The sequence below is a fragment of the Peromyscus eremicus genome, chromosome X (assembly GCF_949786415.1).
Source record: "Peromyscus eremicus chromosome X, PerEre_H2_v1, whole genome shotgun sequence".
NCBI lineage: Eukaryota > Metazoa > Chordata > Mammalia > Rodentia > Cricetidae > Peromyscus > Peromyscus eremicus.
The window spans coordinates 89,437,479-89,462,002 of record NC_081439.1 but is presented as its reverse complement, the minus strand read 5'-3'; the positions used below and the strand labels follow the sequence as shown (position 1 = coordinate 89,462,002).

Here is a 24,524-nt window from a genome sequence, read left to right as displayed (position 1 = left end):
AGAATCTGTAATACTTCCCAGTCTATTAATGTTTAAACTCCCTTATAATTTTAAAATATGTTCTAAACAATATGATGAAAAAACATATATGAAAAAGTAGACATGTAAGCAAAACTCAGAAAGCCTACAATCTGTAACAAACTTTTACCACTAAAAATTTCCAGCCTTTCCCAATTAAATTGAGGTCTGATTTTAAAATAAAACTTGAAAAGTATAATGTTCACAAAACCTCAAGAAAATCAGTAATATCTAATTTTTAACTTACCATTGTTTTCCAGTAGATTACCGATTTCATATTATAATGACTTACACATCTAAAAAAATACAGTATTTCTGTTTTCCCTATCTCTGCATCATGGAGTATAGAACTATGAATAGTGTCCTTAAAATAAAGATTGTCAAGCTACAAATTCAAAAATGGCAGTCAATTAGTCTGGAAAACAAATCCAAGCCTCTGAGGATGAACCTTTTAACAGCCTCTAAAAAAGGTGACCTTTTCAGTTAGATCTCACTTGTTATTTTCCAACATTAGTCTTTGTATTTTTTCCATTATACAGTAGACACAAATGAAGGCAAGAAGACAGTGATAAAGTCTAATGAGTTTGTACTGTAGCAAAAAGAAGTCTTTGCTGGAACTGTGGAGAAAAATGGAATGCCTAAATAGGCTATAAAAGATAAGCAAACAAATAGAATTGAGAGAAGTTACTGCTAAGAATGAATCTTTTTGCCATTAACCAAATTCCTAGAACTTGAGTATAGTTTCTGAAGTAAAATATTAAGAACCCAATAATTCACCTGACTGTGAGAACTAGAAGGAGAAAAAAGCTATTATCTCTCTTCTTCCAAATTTTATCAAATATTTTTAAGAAATAGGTATGTTGTGATAGCGAGAAAATTCACTGTCTGGGGATATAAATTTTCATAAGACAGTAGAAACCTTTAACATATACACATCTGGGAAAAATGTATAGCTTAATTTTAAAAATCACAATGTGAAAGGAATTGACTGCCTTATTTTCTTTTTTAAAAGAGACTGAAAATTAACATTAGCATAGACCCTGAACCAATTGACTTATTTCTAGCCGGCTAGGAACTACTCAGAAGAGATACCAAAGCTGAAATAGAGCTTTTTATTGTAGAAAGCTTCATGAAGATATAATAACTTCATTGAACTCAAGATATTAACATAGGACATTTCCTCCAGGGCATTGCTAAGTCAGAATAAAGGAATGTTAGGAGACATTTCCCTCATAAAAAAATAAACCAAATAGAAACATTATTAACAGTAGCCAAATCTGAGATCCATATGTACTTTAACTTATTTTCTATAATACTATCAAGAAGAAGAAATTTTCTTAAAGAAAATCAAGTTATAGCAAATAAAACTATGTGGATGATCCCAGTCTTCTCCTTTTATAAACACCACAAGAAACACCACAAATCACTCTCTTATAATTAAAAATGATACTTTGAGTACAAGAAAATTAATTAACCATAAAATTTTACTTTCCATTAATTTAATGGAAGTCTGCTGTATAATGCGAAGTATGAAGTATGATCATTATTCTTGAGGTAATTCTCATGCTATAGCTATAAATAGATGTATAAATGGAGATAGACACACACATATACATACATACAAACATTCACACATAGATGACAACAACTAGTTTTAAGATTGTACAAATGAAAAATAAATTAAAAAAAAAGATTGTACAAATGAAAAACATTCATGCTACAAAACAGGAAAGCAAGAGATAGGAAGATGGCTGAATGGGTGCAAAGCTTTCTGCACAAGCATTTAGATCCTCAGCATCCATGTAAAAAACCAGGTCTGGTGCCATGGCCCTGTAACTTAAGAACTGGGGATGTGGAGAGAGGCATATCCAGGGATTTACTGTCTTAACCATCTAGTGTAAGGGTGAGCCCCATACTCACTGAGAGGCTCTATGACAAAAAAATAAGGTGAAGACCTACTGAGGAAAATACCCGACATTGATATTTAGCTTCCACATGTGCCTGCACACAACACAGGTATGGCATAATAATTTTTTAAAATGCTGAAAGCAGATTTTGCTCTAATAATTGCTTCTACATTTACTCTTTTTTCATAAGAAATAGATAGGTGTGGAAAAAATATTTTCAAATCTTAAGAAAGGTAACTTCCTGTGAAGACCCTACCAAGGACAATACGGTAAGCGGGGGAAGCAGCATTAAAAAAAGAACATAATGCCAAGTGGTGTTGGTACACACCTTTAATCCTAGCACTTGGGAAGCAGAGGTAGGTGGATCAGAGAGTTCCAGGCCAGCCTGGTCTACAGAGAGAGTTCCAGGACAGCCAAGGCTGCTTCACAGAGAAACCCTGTCACAATAAACAAAAAAAGGAGAGAGAGAACATAATAAGGAAATCTAAGGATTGAGATATAATACAAATAATTGTTGAGATTTTCCTAGAATGTATGAAGTTCAGGGGTTAGGGATTTAGCTCAGTGGTAGAGCACTTGCCCAGCAAACACAAGGCCCTGGGTTCGGTCCTCAGCTCCGGAAAATTTAAAAAAAAAAAAAAAGAATGTATGAAGTTCTAGGTTCCACTCCCAGAACTGCTAAAAGTATGTGTGCATGTGGGTGTGGGTGGAATAAGTTTATCTTGATTCATAGCTGACACAATCATGCATATAATCATAAAGAACCTATGAAAGACATTAAAAATTAATTTCATCAATAAGTCTAGTAAATAGGTCAATAGGTAAGAATCTATTGTATTCCTAAGCATTAATAACTAAAATTGAATACTAGTCATACTATTCAAACACATACTCAGTTATAAATTCAATAATGTGCATATAAGACATATGCAATAAAAAGTAAAAATCATTGTTGAGAAATAAAATGATAACATATACAATGTTCTTTATCAGAACACTGAATATTATTAAGACTTTTTTCCAAAATCACTATGGAATAAGTCAAATTTTGAAGAAAATCCATAAATTAATATGACTATAAAATTTATACAGAAATGGTTCATGAAGTTGGGCTTTGGTGTAATTGTAAGGTCGTATTATTGTGGATTCCTTTTCTGGGATGAATAGGCTTGTGTGTTGTATCTTCCTAGGAAACGTCTCACACACAAAAATACTTTGTTAGAAAAGTTTTGATATTGAAAGTTCCTGTAAGTTAATCTACTGATTTTAGGTCATGCCTCTGGGAACATTTCAATTAAATTGACATTTCCTCAACGAAACTCTGCATTCACTTAACAACTATTAATAGTGGATTGTAAATAAGAAACCCACCTTCTATATGTTGTATGTGGTATACATCCTAGTTGCATTTGTCTACCTTAGAATTGAAAAAAATACTACCATCACCTCATAGCTATTTCTGCTCTGCTTTATAAATGAAGAATGTTTCTTTCAGTACCTGGCAACCAAAAACAAAGCCTTTGATTTAGTAATTCTATTGAAGATGGCAGAAAAGGTAAGCATAACTTTATATTTCCATTTTTCTTTGGTAATTGTTATGTACCAACCAGGATAAAGAAGATTGCAAAACCACATTGCCAGCTCTCTCATCACTAAACCAATGTGAGCTAGAACAAGTTTGTGAAAAGACACCTTTCACACCTGCTTCTGCAAGTAACTAGCATCATAATTTCACCAATCACTTTGTTTTTCCCTATATGGTAATAGTTCCCTGTAGAGCACTCGTTTACAAAAGTTTTAGTTTCAGGACCTTCTTGCCTTCATAAAAGGTACCAGATTAAAGATTAAATTAAAGATTTCTATCACTGTGTACCATTGTGGTGGTTTGAATGAGAATGGCACTCATAGGCTCATATATTTAAATGCTTGGTCCCTAGTTAGCAGAACTGTTTAGAGGAGATGTGACCTTGTTGGAGCAAATGTGTCACTGGTGTTGGGCTCCCACCATCCATACATACCCTTTCTCTCTTTTCTACCTGTGGATCAGGATGTAAAGTTCTCAGCTACTGTTACAGCACCATGCCTGTCTGGACTGACTTCTAAACTGTAAGCAGGCCCCAGTTAAATGCTTTCTTTTATAAGAGTTATCTTGCTCACGGTGTCTTTTCACAGCAATAGAACATTGACTAAAACAACCATATTAAAATTAAAAGTTAGTAACATTTAAAAGACTTATTCATAGTGCTGGAGAGATGTTTCATTGGTTAAGAGTACTTATTGCTCTTGCAGAGAGACAAATAATTTGTTCTCAGTACCAACTTGGTAGCTAATAACAGTCTGTAATTCAGTTACCGGGGAATCTGATGCCCTCCTTGGGCCTCTTACGGGATCTGATGCCTTCTTTGGGCCTCTTTGGGCATCAGGAACACACATGGTATACATACATGCATGCAGGCAAAACAGTCATACACATAAAATGAAAAGAATTAGTAAATTCTTACAAAAGACTCGATTTAAAAGGGGCAATAAACCCACTATTTTAGAACAAAAGAATTTAAAAGTTTAACCACAAGCAACAGAAAGTAATGTATCTGAAACAAATGCATCACTATGCCTTTCTTCCATGCAAAGAGACATCATATTATGTCTATTAGATCAAGAGACTGTGAGAAGAAGGGCCTCCCTTTCTTTACGAAAATAATGGAGGGTACATAAAGAATACACAAAATATGCTATAAAATTACAGTAGTGTCTTTTGGGAGCACAGAGGGCAGTCTTTGAGACAAGGTTTCGCTGTGTAGCCTTGACTACCCTAGAACCCCACTCTGTAGACCAGGCTGGCCTCTCCTAGATCTGCCTGCCTCTGCCTCCTGAGTGTTGAGATGAAAGACATAAGCCACCATACCTGGCAGTGTAGTGTCTCCTTCTTAAAGCCACTTTTCTCCAAACATCTTAATCTCCTCCAGAATTAAATGTCATATATGCTGTGAGAAATTCTAGAATCAAACAACTTAATTCTCCTATATTTAGGAGGAGTACACAAATACTTTGATTTAATTTCTTAGTCTCATTTACTCACTGTCAGAAATACAATTTGATTAAACAGATTGGTACTTCTTTATAAATGATGCTTTACTCTCTATATCAAATTACAACCAAATGCAAGATTTTGTGACTAACTGAAAAATTAATTATAGTAGAAACCTGCTTCATTTGTAGAATTGGCCTTTGGTTGTCTTCCATTAGCAAATAACAGGGGATTTAAGAGTCGCATTTCAACAGAGTGGCAGGCGCCATCCTGCCTTTTGGTTAAAGGCCAGCAGAAGCTGCTAGAGGAATAAAGGACAGTTGGACCTGTACAGATTATGAAGGTAAATATACTCAAGCATTGATGCATAAAATGAGAATCTGGTTTCTTAAAATGAAAGGAGCCTGTGTGTCACCCAGCGCAGTAAAGATGCCTCTCCCAAACCCCTTAAGAACTGCTTCTCTTAAAAGAAACTAATTTTTATAATAAAGATTTAGCCAAGTGGCTGGGTGGTTCATTTATAATGTTAATTAATAAGAGTATATTTTTGAAAATGACTTCCAACCTGTGTTTGCTATAGTCAAAGTGGGATGAAATGATGGAATGATTGCATTTTAGAAAGAAAATCATTAGAGGATAGGGCCAAATTGGCCAACCAAATAGGCCGTAAATTGAGCCATAGTCCCTATAGTAGACAAAAAAAAAGACATATTAAGATTATCTCACAGGCTCTCTTATACATTACTAATAGAAGTTTATTTGGTAAAATCATGTTGAAAAGTAATTTGGCAAGAGAAGGTACCTATCATCTAGGCATTTAAAGTTCCCCTATTCAAATGCCACCTGGAGAAGTCATAACATATAACAGTTTGTGACTTTTGTAGAGAAATACATTTGAATTGTACAAGCTACACGGCTGGCAAGCAAGCAATAAAACCATTTATGTATTGCAGAAACACAAAGGGAAAGGGTACAAAATGGATGGAGAGCCACTTATTCTATACATCCTGACAAGTTTAATTTTCTGAACAGAAGAGATGGTGGCTCTGGTGTTATCGCCCCAAGGAGGGTAACATAGATTAAAAGAGTGACACTTTTGGAGTACCACAGAAGGTAAGATGAAAGAAAGCAAAAGGACTAGGCAAATGCATAGCCACTTAAGAAAATGCTCACTAGGCTTCTATGGTTTAGGAATGGTGAAAAGAGTGGGGGAGGAAAGCAGAAAGGCTTTACATTCCAAAAGCATCACAAAACTCCCTAGGGGAGGTAGTCAGTGGATTGAGATCCTGCATTGCCTTATTATAGCTAGGAGGATTGTTATTCAAAATGGGCAGGCTCTTAAAATCTAGGCCATTGTGGGTAAATACCCTAGACAGTTATAATAAAATGTTGTTAAATGATGGGACAAGTCAAATGATCAATTAAAGGGAGGAATTATGGGAGGGACAATGGTAAATATTCTTTAACCTAAAGAGGCCAGAAGAAGGTATCTGATCCCTGGAGCAGGAGTTACAGGGAGTTGGTGAGCCACCTGACAAGGATGCTGAGAATTTAACAGCCTTCTAGAGCACTGAAACATCTTTTCAGCCTCTCCCTTTTTGGGATAATTTGATTCCTTTGTTTTAATGTATATAAAATGGTGAATAATCTCCTGATGAGGTTATAGAGCCAGAATGCATTGCTTCAAACCCTGTCTTAATCACATTAACTATATCACCATAGACAGTTAGTTAACCACTGTGTGACTCATAGATACACACACACACACACACACACACACACACACGGAAAGAGAAAGCATTGTATCAACCAAAAGCTTCAAGTACAGAAAGGATACCACCATGAGAATAAAAAATAATATGCAGAATGAGACAAGATATTTGATATGTGTATATCTGATATATGCTTAATATTTAGAATATATAATGAAATCCCCAAATTCAATAGAACAAAATCAAATATTCTAGATAAAAACTGAGCATCCCTATAACCTCAGCACTTGGGAGACCAAAGAGAGAGAATCACCATGAGCTTGAGGTCAGACTGGTTTACAGAGATCTTGTCTTAAGGAAACAAAATGGGGCTGGTATACGACATGGTGGATAAGAGTGTTTGCTGTGAAAGCATAATGACCTTGTTTCAAATCCCTAGCACCACATAATGCCAAGCACGACCTTGTATGCTTATAACACCCACATTGAAGAACTGAGTCAGGAGGATCCATGGAACTCAGTGGCCAGACAGTCTTACCCAAAGTTGAGCTTCAGGTTCAGCAAGAGACCCTGTCTCAAAAGGTAAGTGGATAATATATAATATTATATATAGAAGATAATAATGAAGGCACCCAGTGTTCTCCTCTGTCCTCTGAATGCGCGCGCGCACACACACACACACACACACACACACACACACACACACGCGAATAAAACCAGTAAGTTCTCACAATGATATAGAGAAAAAGGCAATGTGGTGATATTTCATCTTTGTACCCCAATAAAGCTTGTCTGAGGATCAGAGGAAAAAGCCAGCCACTACAGTAAACATAGAAGCCAAGCAATGATAGCACATGCCTCTAATCCTAGCATTCAGGAGGCAGAGATCCATTCGGATCTCTGTGAGTTCAAGGCCACACTAGGAACAGAGCCAGGCATGGTGGCACACACCTTTAATTCCAACACTAGTTAACCATAAAGGTCTGAAGGTCCGAACAGACAGACAGGAAGTGACAGAGCTGGGCAGAAAGAGGAAGTGATGTAGTTAGGCGGAGGGAGGAAGTGAGATGGCAGGAACAGAAAGGCATATAGGAGTGGGTATACAGGAAGTAGGTCTCTTTGGAAGCTGTGGAGTTGGTGAGGTGAGGTTGGCTGTGGTTTGTCCTATTCCTCTGATCTCTTGGTTTTCACCCCAATATCTGGCTCCAGGTTTTTTAATAAGACCATTTAGCAATTCATCTTACAAGGCAACAGTTGGAACCTGTTGGTTTGAGTGCAAATAAAAACAGCCATTATGGAAAACATGGAAATTCCTCAACTATTGAAAGTAGACCGATCATCTGATCCAGCAGTCTCAACCCTAAATATATATCAAAAGGGAATTAAATCTGTATGTAGAGACAGGTACACATCTGTGTTCACAGCAGCACTATTCACAATAGAGAAGAAATGCAAAGAACCTAAGTGTCCATTCACTGACAAAGAAAAAATAGCAGTATACATATACATTGAATAATATCCAGCCATATGAAAGAACAAACACATGTCATTACAACACGGAGAGAAATGTAAATTATTATGTTATGCAAGGTAAGCAAGGCACAGAAAGACAAATACGAAAATGTCTCCCTTACATGCAGGATATAAATAAGTTGAAATCATAGAAGTTGACAATTAAAAAGTGGTTTTCAGAGGCCACAGAAATACATAGGAAAATGGAATAAGAAAAGGTTGCTTAATGGGAACTAAGCTAGATAAGAGTAAGAAGTTCATTTATTGCCGGGCGGTGGTGGCGCACGCCTTTAATCCCAGCACTCGGGAGGCAGAGCCAGGCGGATCTCTATGAGTTCGAGGCCAGCCTGGGCTACCAAGTGAGTCCCAGGAAAGGAGCAAAGCTACACAGAGAAACCCTGTCTCGAAAAACCAAAAAAAAAAAAAAAAAAAAAAAAAGAAGTTCATTTATTATTGCACAGGAGGCTGACTAAAGATAACAATTAAGTATTGTACATTTCAATAAACTAGGATACAGATACTAAATGTTTTCACCATAAAGATATGATACATTTTTGATGATGTAGGTATATTTAACCTGATTTAAACAATATACACATTTTGAAACAACATACAGTAGTCCATTCAAGTATACATTTTTTTCAGTGTTTTGAGACAGGGTTTCTCTGTATAGTTTTGCTGCCTGTCCTGGATCTTGCTCTGTAGACCAGGCTGGCCTCAAACTCACTGAGATCTGCCTGGCTCTGCCTCCTAAGTGCTGGGATTAAAGGCATGCACTGCTGCCGCCCAGCTCATGTATACATTTTTAATGTATTAACTAAAAATAAATTTAACCTAATTTTTAAAAGTGGAAACAGTATTATCTCCTTAACAAACATAACTACTAAAAAGGTTCACATAATTTATATGTTGATTTACAGGTTTCCTGAGTATTAAGGTCTACCTCATTATTCAAAGACTAAAAATAGCAAAAGTATTTAACACATTAATTACTCATGACAGAGGCAGTAGTAGTTAATGATTAAAATACAGAATAGGCAGTGGTGGTGCGCACCTTTAATCCCAGCACTCGGGAGGCAGAGCCAGGAGGATCTCTGTGAGTTTGAGGCCAGGCCAGGCACCAAAACTACCCAGATAAACCCTATCTCAAAACAAAACAAAACAAAAAAGAAACAAAAAAAGAAAGTTAAAATACAAAATAATATGTTCATGGAATAATTGATTAAACTAGCTAGCAATCTTGAATTTTAAAAACATATTTTACAAAAGTAGGAGGATATGGTGGTGAGTGCATGTCTGTAATCCAAACTTAGAAGTCTGAGGCAGAAGGATTGCATGTTGGAGGGCAGCTTAGGCTAAGTAGAAAGAGCCTGTCTCAACAAACAAAACAAGAAGTTGAACGTATAAATTGTGGTTTGTATAAATATAAATAATATTTTTAGAAGCCACTTAAAATTATTGTTTTAAAATTAAGAATTTTCAAGCCAGGCAGTGGTGGCTCATGTCTTTAATCACAGCACTCAGGAGACAGAGGCAGGAGGATCTCTGAGTTTGAGGCCAGCCTGGTCTACAGATTGAGTTCCAAGAAAGCACAGCTGCACAGAGAAACATTGTCTCAAAAACAAAACAAAATAAACAAAGAATTCCATACCTTCAGATAAAGACTTCATAACTGAAAATTAATGCATAAAATTGCACAAAGTATGATTCTATAATTTAACCATTAAAAATATGTATATAAGAAGGAAAAATCTCAAAAGAATAAAAGAAGTTATTTCTGGACCACTGTTAGAATTGTGGTCAGAGTTTTCTTTGCTTCATTATACTTTCCCATATTTTCTAATTTCCCAGCATTGATCACATATCACTACTGTGGGTTGCATAAACATGAAGCAGGAATTCAGCTGACTATAGCAAAAGCTAATACCCAGAAGAAGCAGGGCTCTTCCAGAGGATAAAACCAAGCCTCAAGGAGTCTTGGTAATATTAGCTTTTGACTATATATTAGCCGGTTCCTGCAGTGATTTTCTTGTATGCTCTGATAGCTTTCCCAATTAGTTCTTCTTCTAAGAATTTCCAACAGTGTATTTTATCTGAGATACTCTCAACACCCAAGGACAAAATGCAGATAGACAAGCATTTCAGACCACCTGCTAGTCTCCTTAAATAAGGTAAATATCCATTCTGAGACAACAGCCAAGGCCAAGTGGATGTTAGGTACAAATTTTTGCTTCTTGTGTAAATTAAGCTTAACCCTCCTTTAATTCACTCAGAACAAAAGGGCCCTCACATACCAGGTGCATTAGGCTGTGATGCAGACTTCCTCTTGCCCACCTGAGCAGAAAGAAGAGGGGCCAGAGAACTGAGCATTGCATGTGGATTTGAAACTGGACTGGAGAGAGAGGAGGGGGGTGATGATGGAGAATGAAGATGGAAGGAATTTAGAACTATGAGAGGATAGGAAAGGGAGGGACAGAGAGGAGCTAAGTATAACACCAGAATTGAAGCTGTGTAGATAGAATTTTGTCTTACAAGAATAAAGTGAATGGACTAAAGAGTTTTGTGTAAATAGATTCATTTGATATCCCTCAGATTAGTATCCCCGCCGCTTGTAGCATCTTCCCCAGGACTCTGGGAGAAATTTTCTCAGGGCAGGCACCTGAAGAGACATTTAATAGAGCACTTGTCTTTAGACAAAAAGTCACCATATGAATTGGTTAAATAGGGAGTATATAATTATTGCCTCCAAATTGCTAATAATATAATAAAGAAAATATATAAAATTTCCTAAAATAAAATGATTGTAAAATCAAACACACAGTAAACTAGGAGAAGCTAAATATTGCATTTGTTCAAAGAAAGGTATAATCAGCAATTGTTGTGATATTATGGAGAAACAAGTATACTCCATCAAGGCAGAAAGAACATTGTCTTATTTTCATCTATTATGTCTAGCACAGAGAGAGAGAGAGACAGAGAGACAGAGAGACAGAGAGAGACAGAGAGAGACAGAGACAGAGAGAGACAGAGAGAGAGAGAGAGAGACAGAGAGACAGACTGGCAGGGAGGGAGGGAGGGAGAGTATTGTCGGCATTGTAGTTAAATAGAACAGTATAAATGCAACTCTTTAGTTCTTAGGAGTTCATGAATAAGTACCTGCTGAAAATATAACATTATGCTAGAAATGAGTAAAGACTTAGAATCAAGAAAAGAAACCAAAATATCCATTCCACACTATAAGTGTTTTAGAAAAGCTTTCCTAGGGCACAGTGGAAAAAGTGTACTGCAGAAAGTAATATACAAGAAAGCTGAACTGCAGGAAAGACCATGATAGGCCTTGAAAATCACATAAAGAATGAATGGAACAGAGTTAGCAAGTAAATAAGTATGGATGTATTTGTTTAGCATGTTTAAGGCTCTGGGTTCAATACCCAGTATCTCCCCTCCCCTTCCTCAAAACTCCAGAAATAGGAGATAGAAGAAAACAACAAGATCACACCATATCAAGTATGTATGTTTATTCAGTGGTCTTTGGCTACAATTTGAGATATTGTTACGAATTTATGATTTTCAACATATAGAAAACTTTGAAGAGATTGATGTAGAGGCAGGTATGTATCTACTGTTCTACTTAGATATATTGCCTACAATTGTATGTGTGAGTTAGGCATTATAGATAAAACTAATACAATGTGTATTTCCTAGGCCTGTCTGCTGAAAAGGGCTACGAAATGACAGCAGAGTCACAATGAGCATGCCAAGTATCCAAATCTTGGCTTCTAAATACCTCTGTTTTGTAAAAAGAATAGAATCCTTGGAAAAGTGGCTCATCCCAAGGTTGGAACAAGGAAAGTAGAGATGACCGTTTTGTGATGTTAGTAAATGAAGAGATGCTCCAAACTGATGGAAACACATCAAAGGATACAGAAACCAATGTGAAAGAACTCCAGGTTTGGCATATTTAGAATCATTTCAGTAAATACTTGTAATAAAAAGATAATTCACTATAAATAAAAATGAAACAAATATATATTTTTGTTCATTTTATATGTACTGAATTAATAATATGTAAATAATTTTAAAACAGTGAAAATGTATTATAATAAAATTCAATTAATTAGTGTAGAACAATTTTGAAAATTAAAACCACCTTTGGCAAATTGAACTGTAACAATCAGGCATGCCGGAAACATTAACAGATGTAGCATTGATGAAGAAAGTACCATTAGAAACAGATTTTTTTTTAGCCAGGTATGGTGGCACACGCCTTTAATTCCAGCACTCTGGGAGGCAGAGGCGGCTGGATCTCTGTGAGTTCGAGGCCAGCCTAATCTACAAAGTGAACCAGAATCTGAAGAGAGGCCCTGTCTCTAAAAAAAAGAAATAGATTATTTGGATATTTGGACTGTCTCACAATATCACTCTGTACATTCTCATAAGATCAGCTTGCAATGGGAAAAAATGACTTTATAGTGAATGAATTTGGCAAACACTATTCTAACCAAGCTGTCAAGGGTAACTAACTTAAGACAAAAAAGGGTATCATATCTTGCATATGCAAAAACAACAGCCAAGTAAAGATACAGGGAATAATTATGTACTCTTACAAAATAATAGCTCAGGTATATATAAAAATATATGTGCAAAACTACAGATACAGAGCTGAGGATGGGGGTCAATTTTAAAGTGCTTGGATTGTGGGTTCAATGTCCTGAATTTGATCCTCAGAACTACAAAAAAAATACATCTGAAGATAGGTAGTTGAGTGAACAAAACCAGATATGAGCATATAGGTAAATTAGTAAAAGTCAACAAACTGAATTGATCATTTTTGGCAAAGCTGTACCACTATACAGGCATATTTCTGGACATTTCAGCACACTTAAAATTATTGAGGAAGCAAGAAAGAAACCTAGGCAATATTTTTCAAAGATATTAATCTATCACAAGTTGTAGGTGCTTTATAAATCTAAATTTTATTGAGATTACATAAAATCACACAACCTGTTATTTATTTTAGATTGCATTTAAACTATCTTACTCTGTATATACACACAGAGATCAAACTGATCTTTCAAGTACACATCTATTTACATTATGATATACTGCTTTACATAAAATGAGCAGGAAGACATGTAAACCCCATTATCATTAACATTCAACCTCCTGTGTCCAAAAAAATGTAATAGAAATCCATGTGTTTTTTAACACAACATAATTCTATAGATTAAATGGAGAGGACACAGCATAAGAGAGTTAAGGGCAAAGTATGAATTTAAATTTACCAGCTCTACAATTCACTACCTATGTGACTTTTAGCAAGTTGATTAATCTCTTTGTTTCATAGTTTTTTCGCTTACAAAGTAGCTCTCTCTGTATATATATGAATATATATATGCACATAACATTGAACATCTCTTAAGAAGAGACCCCAGAGTAAATATGGTGCACTTGAATCTCCAGGTTCAATCCCTAGCACCATAAAAAAGACTAAATATGGAAATTTACCTTACTATACTAGCATAATATTTAGCACATAATAAATACTGAACAATGTAAATGAAAACAATGGTGACCATTTCTTCCTATAGAATCGAACATTTCATAGAAGAAAAATTATTTCTTGGCCAAAAGCCTTCCTCTTACCCTTGATAAATTCTTGCCACCGGTAACAAGGTACACAATATAATTTAAATTATAGAAATGCATCTGCTGTCTTCCATTTAAAACAACTCCCAGACATTTATATGCTAGAAGTAGTATAATTGTACATGCTATATCCATAAATCTACAAACTTATATATTTGATAATTTGTATAATTACCTTAACATAAAAAATATGCTAAAAATGACCCTTCCAGCCTAAAGTTGCCTTGTTTTGTTATTGCTAACCATTTAGTACTTGGGTTATTTTACTCTACCTAATGAACTTTCTACCTTAAAAACTTCCATATATTTGTGATATCCAAATCTGGCATGACTTCAGAGATAGAGAAATCACATAACTATGAAAAAGTAAAATGATTTAAGAAACAATGATCTTCCTGATATAAATGCCACAATATTAGACAATCTCAGTGAAAGACTAACCACACTATGGTCAAGTTTCACTCTGCAGAAGGTCACCAATATCCCTAGCACAAGTATGGAGAGCAGATACCATTCATAGTTTTGAGATGATTAAAACTTTCATTTAACTAGGCCATTTATTTGTGAAGCAGGAAAAACAAACCCCTGGATTTAAAAGAGGAACAAAATTCTAATCATAGGAAATTGTCAAGGAAAAATGTCCTTTAAAAAATTGTATGGGAGGGGAAAAAACAATTACTTCACAAACATTTGTTACTTTAAGAATCCAAAAAAAACTTGCTCATAAGTTTTGTCAAGCACAAAAATCTCATTTTTAATCTAAGTTGATTTAAATTAGCATGCAATGTTGTTATACACACCTGTATAATTGGTATCTATTGCAGATTTATTAATAGCAAGATCATTAAAAGGAAGGATTGCTTCATGAATCATCCACAAAATCTTTGCCCCTAGGGCAAATGCTATAAACAACAGGCACTGAGATGATCTTCAAATGAGCTATTTTCTATAGCACAATTCTACTTTATTTTAACAATCTTTAGCCATATTGACTGTCTAAACCTTGTTGCCCATTAAAAACGTTCTGCACCCAAAGAACATTATTAAATCATATATCTACTTTGATAAAGGAAAATGATAGCATGCATAATTAAAACATTTGATATGTGTAGGTTTTTCAGCAGATTTTCCATCATAATTATGTTGTGATTACAGTAACAGAAAAGTTACTTTTTTATACCAGCAGTACACACATTTTTACCAGGATTTACAGAGGGCAATGTGATCTGAGGTGTGCTGAGTGCTATAAGGACCCTGTCAGATAACTTTAAAATGCAACCAGAAATATCTGTAGTATAACAGCTGCATCTAAAGGATTGATAGTCACTTAACCATGTGAAGGTCTAAGCTATGATGTCATATTTAAGTGATTTTTAAAAAATATCCACTATGATTACTCAAATGTAACACTTAAATAATGTGTCACACACTTAGTTCTTCACAGGTTAAATGAAATTAAGTACTATGGCCTTCAAACTGGAGAATATTTTCTGCAACAAAGCCATTCATTCCTTTGCATTTACCTCTTACCTCCGGAAGGAGAGTGGGTGTTGGGACTACCCAGCAGACTGTGGCATCCATGCTACATTCCTAAACGCAAGTGGAACTTTTTGCTCTGTCATTTCACATGTTCATCCTCCCCCACTCTTCCAACCCACAAAAGCTCATGCCCATTAGAGAATTGAGAATTCTTTTCTGGTAAATAGGTGAAAGGCAAATTCTCAATTTGTTCAGGTGGCTTTGTGAGTTTTTAAAAAAAGTGAGCAAACAGAAATCCCTAACTTTAAAAAAAAAAAAAAAAGATGCGAAACTCCTGAAGTATAAGGCTATGCTTCTCTACTTCACTCTGATTGGTATGCTGCTTTAACAATTGTATAGGAATGATGTCGACAGGTCAGAAAGCAGGTCAGAACTTTACCGACCTGGGGTGGGGGTAGGTTCATGTTGCTTAAGAAAAGAACTCCATCAAGGCTGTTAACACTGTGGCGGTAGTTAAATTTCAGAGGAACCAAATATTAAACTATATGCCAAGTTTAAAGGGTGCGTGGGCTGGATACAAGAAATGAAAAGAACTAGCTGGCAGACAGCAGCCCAAGGTGGGGAGTAGAGAGAAGGAAAGTTTTAAATACCCACCAGAGCCCAGTGACCCATTAATATGCACCCCCACACCCCTGCTCAGCCCTGGCTCCACTCTTGCCCCAGAAGAGGTAGCTGCAGGGAAGCAAACGGCCCTGTTTTTAAACATTTGAAATTCTCCCTCCGACCAGCGTTGTGAATTGTGTTTCTTTCTAGTAAAAGTTAATTTTGACTTCCCTAGCCAAGGTCAAGGAGTAAGGAAGGTAAAGTATCTAGTGGTTTCCGTGGGAGCGAGCAGCTTTGGGGCGGGAGGGAGGACTTACCGCCGCCTCTGCGGGCTGCCCCAACAGACACAGGGCCAGTAAGAACCAGCTGGAGGCCAGGCACACTTCACGCACTTGCATTCTTCTCTGGCTCCCGCAGCTCCTTCAGCACCCGCACGGAATCCCAGGTCCCTTCGGACCGATTGACATAATCTTGAGGGGTTATTGGCAAGAGAGTTAGAGCTAGAAAGGGACAGTGAGTGTCCCAATTATGCTGGTGCACTTGGGTTAAGAGAAAGCTTTTATAGGAATGAAGCGATTGAAAAAAAAAAAAAAAAAAGAACAAGAACAAGAAAGAAGAAGCTGTTCTTCCCTCCCCCCTCCCCTTCCCAAAGCCGGTCTCTCGGGAGCACTTTGCCTTCTGTTGGGACTTGCAAACTTTCCTCACTCACGTCCTACAAATCTACTTTCCTCGCTCTCTTCCCTGCACCGCCCCCTCCCAGCCAGCGCCGGGGAATTTGAGTATCACTCCGCCACTGCTTCACACTGCACCGGCAACCTGCGAGGGAGTGACGCTCAGTTATTTGAGGGAGGGAAACTTCAAGACCAGTTGACTGAACGCTGCAAGTCTAACAACCAAGATTTCATAATTGTTCATTTGCAACTTCTCTTAATAGTACTCTTTCCTGATTAGTCCAGCTTTCCCTCTGATTTGAACATCAAAGCCATTTCCAAACAGACCTGAGCTGGGACTATTTTTTTTTTAGCGGATGGACTTCAGAGATATGGTGCTTTTTATTGTTAATCATTAGAAACAAATTTTTGCCTCTGCTCGCTGGGCTGCTGGCCTTTGCATTCCAAGTGCTCATGGTACAGAGTTTCTGTATACAAGCAAAAGATGAGAAAATATTAGATATGTATAAATGAAGTAAGAAAATGAACATACATATTTGTGAATCCCTAATGCATGTTGTAACATATGTAAGATGCATTAAGTAGGTTAATAATTTTATATAGTTTAATATTATCGTAACTTAGTTATGTGTTTTTATTTACATACATTGAGTGCCATAATTAACATTTATTACCTATATTGATCTAATATAGAAGGTAGTATGACTGTCATAATTGTGTTTCAGAAGGTCTTATGGCAGGTAATTAAATAATATTAGTATAATTCTGTACAATAAACACAAACATCTCACTAGAAATGTCTATATGGAGCTAACGGTAGTTGAATTGCTGTCTCCCAGATGGAGTAGGCATGAATATTGCTTTGATAGTCTTATAGACCTTTTTTAAGTACCAAAAGACCAAGAAGATACTTTGTATGGACTTCCTTGGAGTGTCTTTCAGGATTTTGCTGAAGAATTCTTCAGAACATTTCTATTCTCAGGCCCTGGGTTAAACTACATTCTCTCTATATTTTGAATCAGTTTTATGAAGATCTCAGGTTCTAGTTAATTTAGAGATTGTAGACTTACAACTACACAGATTCCCACCCCCACCCACCTCACCTTCCTAAATGCTTAGTATACAATCAATTGGAGTAAGAATAAGAGTTTATGCATTTGGGTTCCTGTGCCAGGGCACTTTCAGGTCTATCTGCCTATGTAGTAGTAGCATACCTAATTCTATTCCTGTGCTACTTTATGGAAATGTATGATGCCTAGTTGCATAGATCTTTGTGTATAAGTCTCTAGAGACCTGCACGTGAAACTTTGGGACTGTTATGTACAGAGATGCTTGAAATTGAGAAAGACAAGCAGCTTCCCAAGGTAGGGGGGATGATTGACAGCAGACAACCCCGCCCCGTTCCCCTCCATTCCTTCCTCCCCTGGCGCATGGAACTATCTCCTGAGTGCTACAAGTTGTAGCGGGCACCGCTGAGTGTGTTTTCCTTCGGGGCACTTTTTATCTAGCAGCTGACTTTAGTTTCTTCTAAACTAAGCCACTTCGCCCCTTTACACTGTCCTGAGTAAGGAACAAACTGCCAAGCATCAACGGAGCCTTGATGAGCCCGCGCCGCGGAGCAGCTTAGCAGTCTCCTGGGACCCAGCTCCGGAGGAGCCACAAGCATGCACCCTGGGTGAGCTGTTGCTGCTCAGAACTTCCTTCCCCTTTCCAACTTTGGGCTGCTTTGTTCAGCCAGGACTATACTTGCACTTCTGTCACTGCAAAAAAAAAAAAAAAAAAAAAAAAAAAAAAAAAAAAAAAAAAGTGCGAGTAGGTATCAAAAGGGACATGGGGGGCGGGTGTTGCTCACTCAGGACCCTGTAGTCCAGAGAGCCCATGTTTCTCACCCTCCCTCTCCTTTCAGATTGTGGCTGTTCCTGGTTTCTTTATGCCTGACCAAAGAACTGGCAGAAGCGGTAAGGCTTCAAAAGACATCCCCCACCCCTTCCTTTTCTTTTCTTCTTGTCTTTCTGTTGGGGGTAACAGAGGGTTGCACCAAAACGGAGCCTTTCTAATAGGAGTTAATAGGGTTCTTGAAGAGGAATAGCAAGCATAGTGTTAGTATAGTGCTCTTGGAACTCAGCAATCTTCCTGTCTTAAAACATCGCTGTAGGTTTGGAAAATAGAAAATAGAGGTAGTAGTGGAAGAAGTACACGTTCGTGAATCTCTTCAGGACAACTTCAGATGACTGGCCACCGATGCCTTCTTTTGCACCCATAGGCAGATCTGCAAAGCTGAGGAAACATAGCTTTCCCTAACCTGGAAGAGCAAGGACTGACACATAAATTTAAGGGTGGAAAAGGACATAAAGGACTGGGACTTGAAAGTGGCACCAATCAAATGGGAATTAAACTTTGTATTTTCTTGTAAGTCTTTTCATGTATCAAAAAGCTAAAATGCTTGGGACAAAAAAGCTTCCTAAAACGTAACTTTTAGTGGGCTGCTTAAGTATTATCCATGAACTTACCTAGGGACTGCAGGCAAAGGAATTTGTGTAGACATCTGGTCAGAAAAAGTTTAACGAACCCCAGAAAGTAGAGAAGTATCCAACACCATTAATAGGATAATTCCACAAAGGTGGAATGACTAAATGATCAGATATGCCAGTTTTCCAGTTGAGCTAGTTACTTATGCTGTTCAAATAATAAGTTATTAACTAATTGAGTACTGTCTCATTGGTTGGTTTAAAAAAGAAAAACTATAACAGCTAAAGTCATTTACAACACAAACAATGAATAAACATGCTTGAAAATTTCATCTTGTGAACTGTAATTATTTTAACTGATTGGCCCTTTTTTTAAAAAAATTTCAAATACTTTTTTAGAGCTGTACTTATTTCAATTCAATAAGATCACCAACATACTTGTGAAAAAATAAGCACTTTGTCCTGACATGATGTCTTTAAGAAAATATCAGTGGGGTGAAATGATCTTTCCTATAAAGAAAGAATAATACCAGAAGATTGAATTCTAAAATTTAGGGACCCCTTAAGTCGGAATATCAGCTCTTAAGTATGTTTCTGATAGTCTTTGTAAGAAGAAATATTGATCTCAGGCTCTTGTACACCTTTTTACCTGGTTCTTCCAGTATATAAGCTTAGTTATGAGTTTCCTTAAGGGTCTATACTACATTTATTGAAAATGCCAGCTTTTGATTTCACTTTGTCCAGAAATCTTGCCACTGGTTATAAAAAAAACGTAGAATACCCCCCTGTAAAACTTCTATTTTCAGACTCTGATTTTTTAAGTAAAAGCAATATATGATCATTGTAGATGGACAGGCATTTCCAAGATATTGTCAATTTCTATGGTAGAGGATAATGTTTTCAGTCCTTCAAAGCACTGAAGTGAGTCTCTCCATCTGGGTTGTACACTTTTGTCTCATTGTTTTACAATGACACCTGCTATGTCAGTTGCAATAACCATGGTTAAGACTGGAATAAGTCTTGGGGTCTATGGACAATACTTATTCTGTTACCTTAACTACAGAACTGTTGCATTCAGGCTTCTTTACTTGGGCAAAGCATCATTGGTGCTAGAAAGCTCCTTTTTTAATGACAAAGAGAGAGAGAGAGGAGAGTCACAAAATACTTTCTCAGAAGATGCTATTATTGAGGGGATGCTTTTTCTCTTAATGTCCTTGCATTTTGTGTTCTCTTCATTTAGACTCTGCTCTCCGTATTTGTGCTGTTTTTTGCTTTCCAGATAGTTGTAGTCATTTGAATTTGCAATACCTTGTTTGAGTGATATTAATGCAAATAACGTATGAATACACTGACAGGAACTCTGTTGCATTTCATTTCGAGAAAGTCTCTTCACGCTGTGCAAATTAAGTTGCCAATAATGGAATATTGATAAGCAATTAAAGATAATGTCATTTAGTTACATTTGAGCTTTTTCTTTTTAAGAATTTACAAAGCAATTCTACACAAAGGAATGGAAAGCTAAATGTTAAAAATCCATTAGATTTGGTTTTCAGGTGAAGTATGTGCACAGTATCTCTTAGTGAGACAGAACCTAGGATTGTAGAACACCAGAAATCCTTTAGTTAAGTGCTTAAGTTCATAAGGGTCTGGTGCAGATTATGTAATGTGCAGAAATTTAAATAAACATAGCACCCTACTCTCTAGAAACTTGTTTTTCATACAGGGCTGTTCATTATGTTCCTTAATAGAGACTGCTTAATAGTAAAGTATTTTCATAGGACATACATAAAAAATACAAACCTCATCCTAGACTATCATGTCTAGGATATAAAATATATCCTGAAAGTAGTGAGAGTCCTTATGTTTTTATTTCATTCTGCCTGCATTCAAGTGTGCATTCATTAAAGTCCCCAATACACCCAAGCATACATAAAGTCAAAACACTAATAGGACACTTATTTGGGTAGGGAAGAGAATAAAGGATAAAAACATGTTTGTCATCCATATTCAAGTAAAGATCTGATTGTAATACTAGCTTCTTTCTTTCAAAAGTGTAAGCATACCCAGGGTACTTCTTCACATTGTCACTGACCCAGTCATTACAGCAGCCATCAAAGTATGAATGTTGTTTTAATGGAGTTCAGGAGCCATTTGCAACTGATGGCTGCTGGAGGAAGTGTCAGTTTTCTTCTGAATGCGCCCCCAGGTAGGTCTTTCATGCTCCAGTAGCCCTACAATCATGTACTGGCAGTGTTAAGTGGACTCAGTGGGTTAAAAAATAAAAGGTCCATGAAGCTGGGAGGGTAAAGTGGTGATGGGGTGTGAGAAGAGTAAGAGAGGAGGATATGGGGGATGGATTGGGTAAAAAATGCTGTGTACATGTGTGAAATTATCAAAAAGTAAGTTATGATGTATATTTTTGAAAGAAAGAAATCAGCAGAATTTCTTCCCAGTTTATTTTTAGGTGGCTGTCTTTTTTTCCTTTAAAAAAACCCACACAATATAACCTTTCCCCTCCCCCAACTCCCCACCACCTTAACCATCCAACTTCATGCTCTTTCTTTCTATCTCTTTCTCTAAAATAAAACCAAAAAGACAGAGGGTACCTAAATAAACAAAAAAGTACACACAAAAAAAATATGGAGTCCATTTTATATCAACCACACTCCAGAGCAGGCCTCTATCTCCAGTTTCTTTTCTATAACAAATATTGAACTCTCCTACATTTGAAAAGCAAACCAAAAGCCAAAACCCAAAGCAAACCCAGAAATGTGAAAATGTGTAATTTAGTTTCCTTCAGTAAATCTAACCTTTTCAATACGATTGAAGCTAATTTCTCCTTTATTTTCTTCTCCTCTTTAACACTGTATTATATTACAGCCCAGACTGAATCTACTCCACTACAGTTACCGTGTTTCAGCTACCAATGTCTGCTTAACTACCAATTCCAAGGATTTCTTGCCAGTATCCATTCTGTCTTTCCTACTTTCCATTTCCCACTTTCTATTCCTTCTGAAATCCTCCTTCTGATCTTCAGAATTCTGTGGCCCATTAACTAATGCTTCTTTGATAGTTTAAAAATGGTATTCGTTCAATAGATACTTATGGAGAGACCTCTATACTGGAAGGAATGTGTTACACCCTAATATTCCAGTGGTGAACAAATCAGGCATGATCTTTTGCAAAGAACTTACAATCTTAAGAGTTCCATGTCCTAAACTTGTAACTTTTCTCAGCATTTCATACTTGGCCACATTTTTTCTCAGTAGCATTAACTATGTCTCTGTATATTGATAACAATCAAATTTATATCTCAGTGATGCTGTATATTTTGAGCTCCAACCCTATATTGCCTACTAAGCCCTGTCTCTCAGAGCATTGATATATATAAAGCACTTAAAACAGGGTCTGGAGTTTAGTATAAGCACTCGACTAAAGCCAGCTATTGTTCTATTTTGCACCAAACACAGTATATCTAAAGCTAGAACTATTTTCCAGTCACTCTCATTGACATTTCAACTTACTACTACCTTTTTTATTTTTACTTTCTTCACCATGATGTAGTTTTAGGAACAAACTATAGAATCAATCACCAATCTCATTGTACATATCATCAATGACTTTTACTAATTTTATCAAAAATCTCTAGACTGGTTTTTACATTCATACATGTATAGCTTCTGAACTGGCTTTTCTACATGATTAGTGCATGACCTTCCAGTGAATATACAAGTCTACTCCCAATGGCTTTCAGAAATTGTCTTTTCTTTGTGTATCTTAAGAGTTACTAATGACAAATCCAATACTGATTGCTTTAACAACAAAAAACAACAACAAAAAACCCTCTGGGGTGAGTGAGATAGCTAAGTGAGCAAGGTCACTAGCACTTCAACACGCAAGGTGGAGAGAACCAACTCCACCAAATTGTCCTCTGAGATCCACATGTGTGTATCTTTCCCCCTCACACATCTCACACAACACCCGCCTCACAATACACACACAACAATAATAATAATACTTTTAAAAACTCTCTTCAGTGCTATAATATCTAAGAGATGATAGAATCTATCATCTATCCACTATCCGCTCTTCCGAGTTGCCTCTATCCACTGTTCCTAGTTGTATGACTTAATTTACCTTCCTTAGATTTATTTTGCTCATCACCAGAAAAGGAAATGACATCTTCCTCCTTAGGTATTACTGTGCTTTGCAAAGTTAAATGAGATAATGTGAACATACTGTGTGCAAAGTAGGTCTTAAATATCCATCCCACCTCTGACAATTATCCTCTATTTATTGTAATTTTAATGGGAAATTAAAAATAATCTCTCAATTTTGACAAATGGTCCATAAGAAGATGAGCAAAAGAGATATCAGAGCAGATTCATTTCTAGATTCTGCTACTGCAATGGTCATGTTTTAATGTTGCGCTCCTCATTGTTTTCTCCATGTCTATGGCAGTAACAAATATCTTGCAGTGTTTCAAGTTTACAAAGCGTTCTCTCATTTCATAAATAGCTCTAGGCTGTCCTGTGAAATAATATAGGACAAGTATTCTCTTGCCAGGGGTATTTAAGATTTATCTAGGCTCACAGATCTAAGAAAAGGTAGAATTAGGTAAAAGCACAACAGTATGCTGTCTCCAATTGAGGCTTTTTATCATCTCTTATCTGGAGTCTCTACAAACAAACTGAACTGTTCTGGCTTCAGTCCTCTCCTGCTGCTCCACCCCCTTTGCAGATAGCGTTCCTCTCCAAAAACCACAGTGCTTATTCTAAAGCAAACAGGATCATGGCACCCCTTAGTACCATCCAACCCCCCGCTGCTGTTGCCCTGTGGCACTCAAGTTTGGCTTACATTGTCTTGCTGATGTTGGCTCAATCTACGGAAGATCTTTCTGCCTGTCTTCCCTCTGCCTTTTCTTATTCTACTGTCTCTGTGCATGGCTGTGTTCTCAGTCCCTTAAAACCCAGTTTAGGGATTAATTTTTCTTTAAGTTTGCCTTCTTTATTTCCTTATGGCTACTGCCCTTCCTTCAGTGAAAATTTATCTAGAGCCTACTGTGTGCCAGACATTCTGATTGACGATGGGAAGGGAAATGTCAACTCCTAACCCAATGTGACTTAGTACATTTTGAGAAATGAAGTTAGAGGAATCTTAAAAAAAGCATTAGTTTAATACCTGTACTCTGGCTTGTTTATCTATGTGAGTTTGTGAGTTGTAATTGGCATTGAAGTTACTGTTGGATATTCCCTGTGGAGTCAATCCAATAGGAAGCCCTTTATTCACAAAGGACTCACTTCTGCCACACGTATCTCCCGCCTCCAGATTTACAACGTTTAGGCAATCTGAAGCCATACAGGCAGGAACAAAGATATTCTAAAGAGGGACATTTGTTTGCCACCCCCTGCTTTAACTATCAGTCTATTAAAACAATGAACTCCGAGAAAATGGAATTTCCCCAATAATCTCATACT

The 24,524-nt window shown here is 36.8% G+C and overlaps 1 protein-coding gene and 1 long non-coding RNA gene across 2 annotated transcripts in view; one reads left to right on the top strand and one right to left on the bottom strand.

The window, feature by feature from the left end:
• Col4a5 (collagen type IV alpha 5 chain) overlaps positions 1-16,642 on the bottom strand; it is a 211,377-nt gene extending 194,735 nt beyond the window's left edge. The window contains exon 1 of the mRNA XM_059251446.1: positions 16,226-16,642. Within this exon, the coding sequence (XP_059107429.1) occupies positions 16,226-16,306 (81 nt within the window). The 5' untranslated portion in view covers positions 16,307-16,642. The remainder of the gene's footprint in view (positions 1-16,225) is intronic.
• A 1,349-nt stretch (positions 16,643-17,991) lies between these two features.
• LOC131899937 (uncharacterized) overlaps positions 17,992-24,524 on the top strand; it is a 130,403-nt gene continuing 123,870 nt past the window's right edge. Inside the window, exons 1-2 of the long non-coding RNA XR_009376152.1 lie at positions 17,992-18,254; positions 18,486-18,537. This is a non-coding gene — a long non-coding RNA (uncharacterized LOC131899937). The remainder of the gene's footprint in view (positions 18,255-18,485; positions 18,538-24,524) is intronic.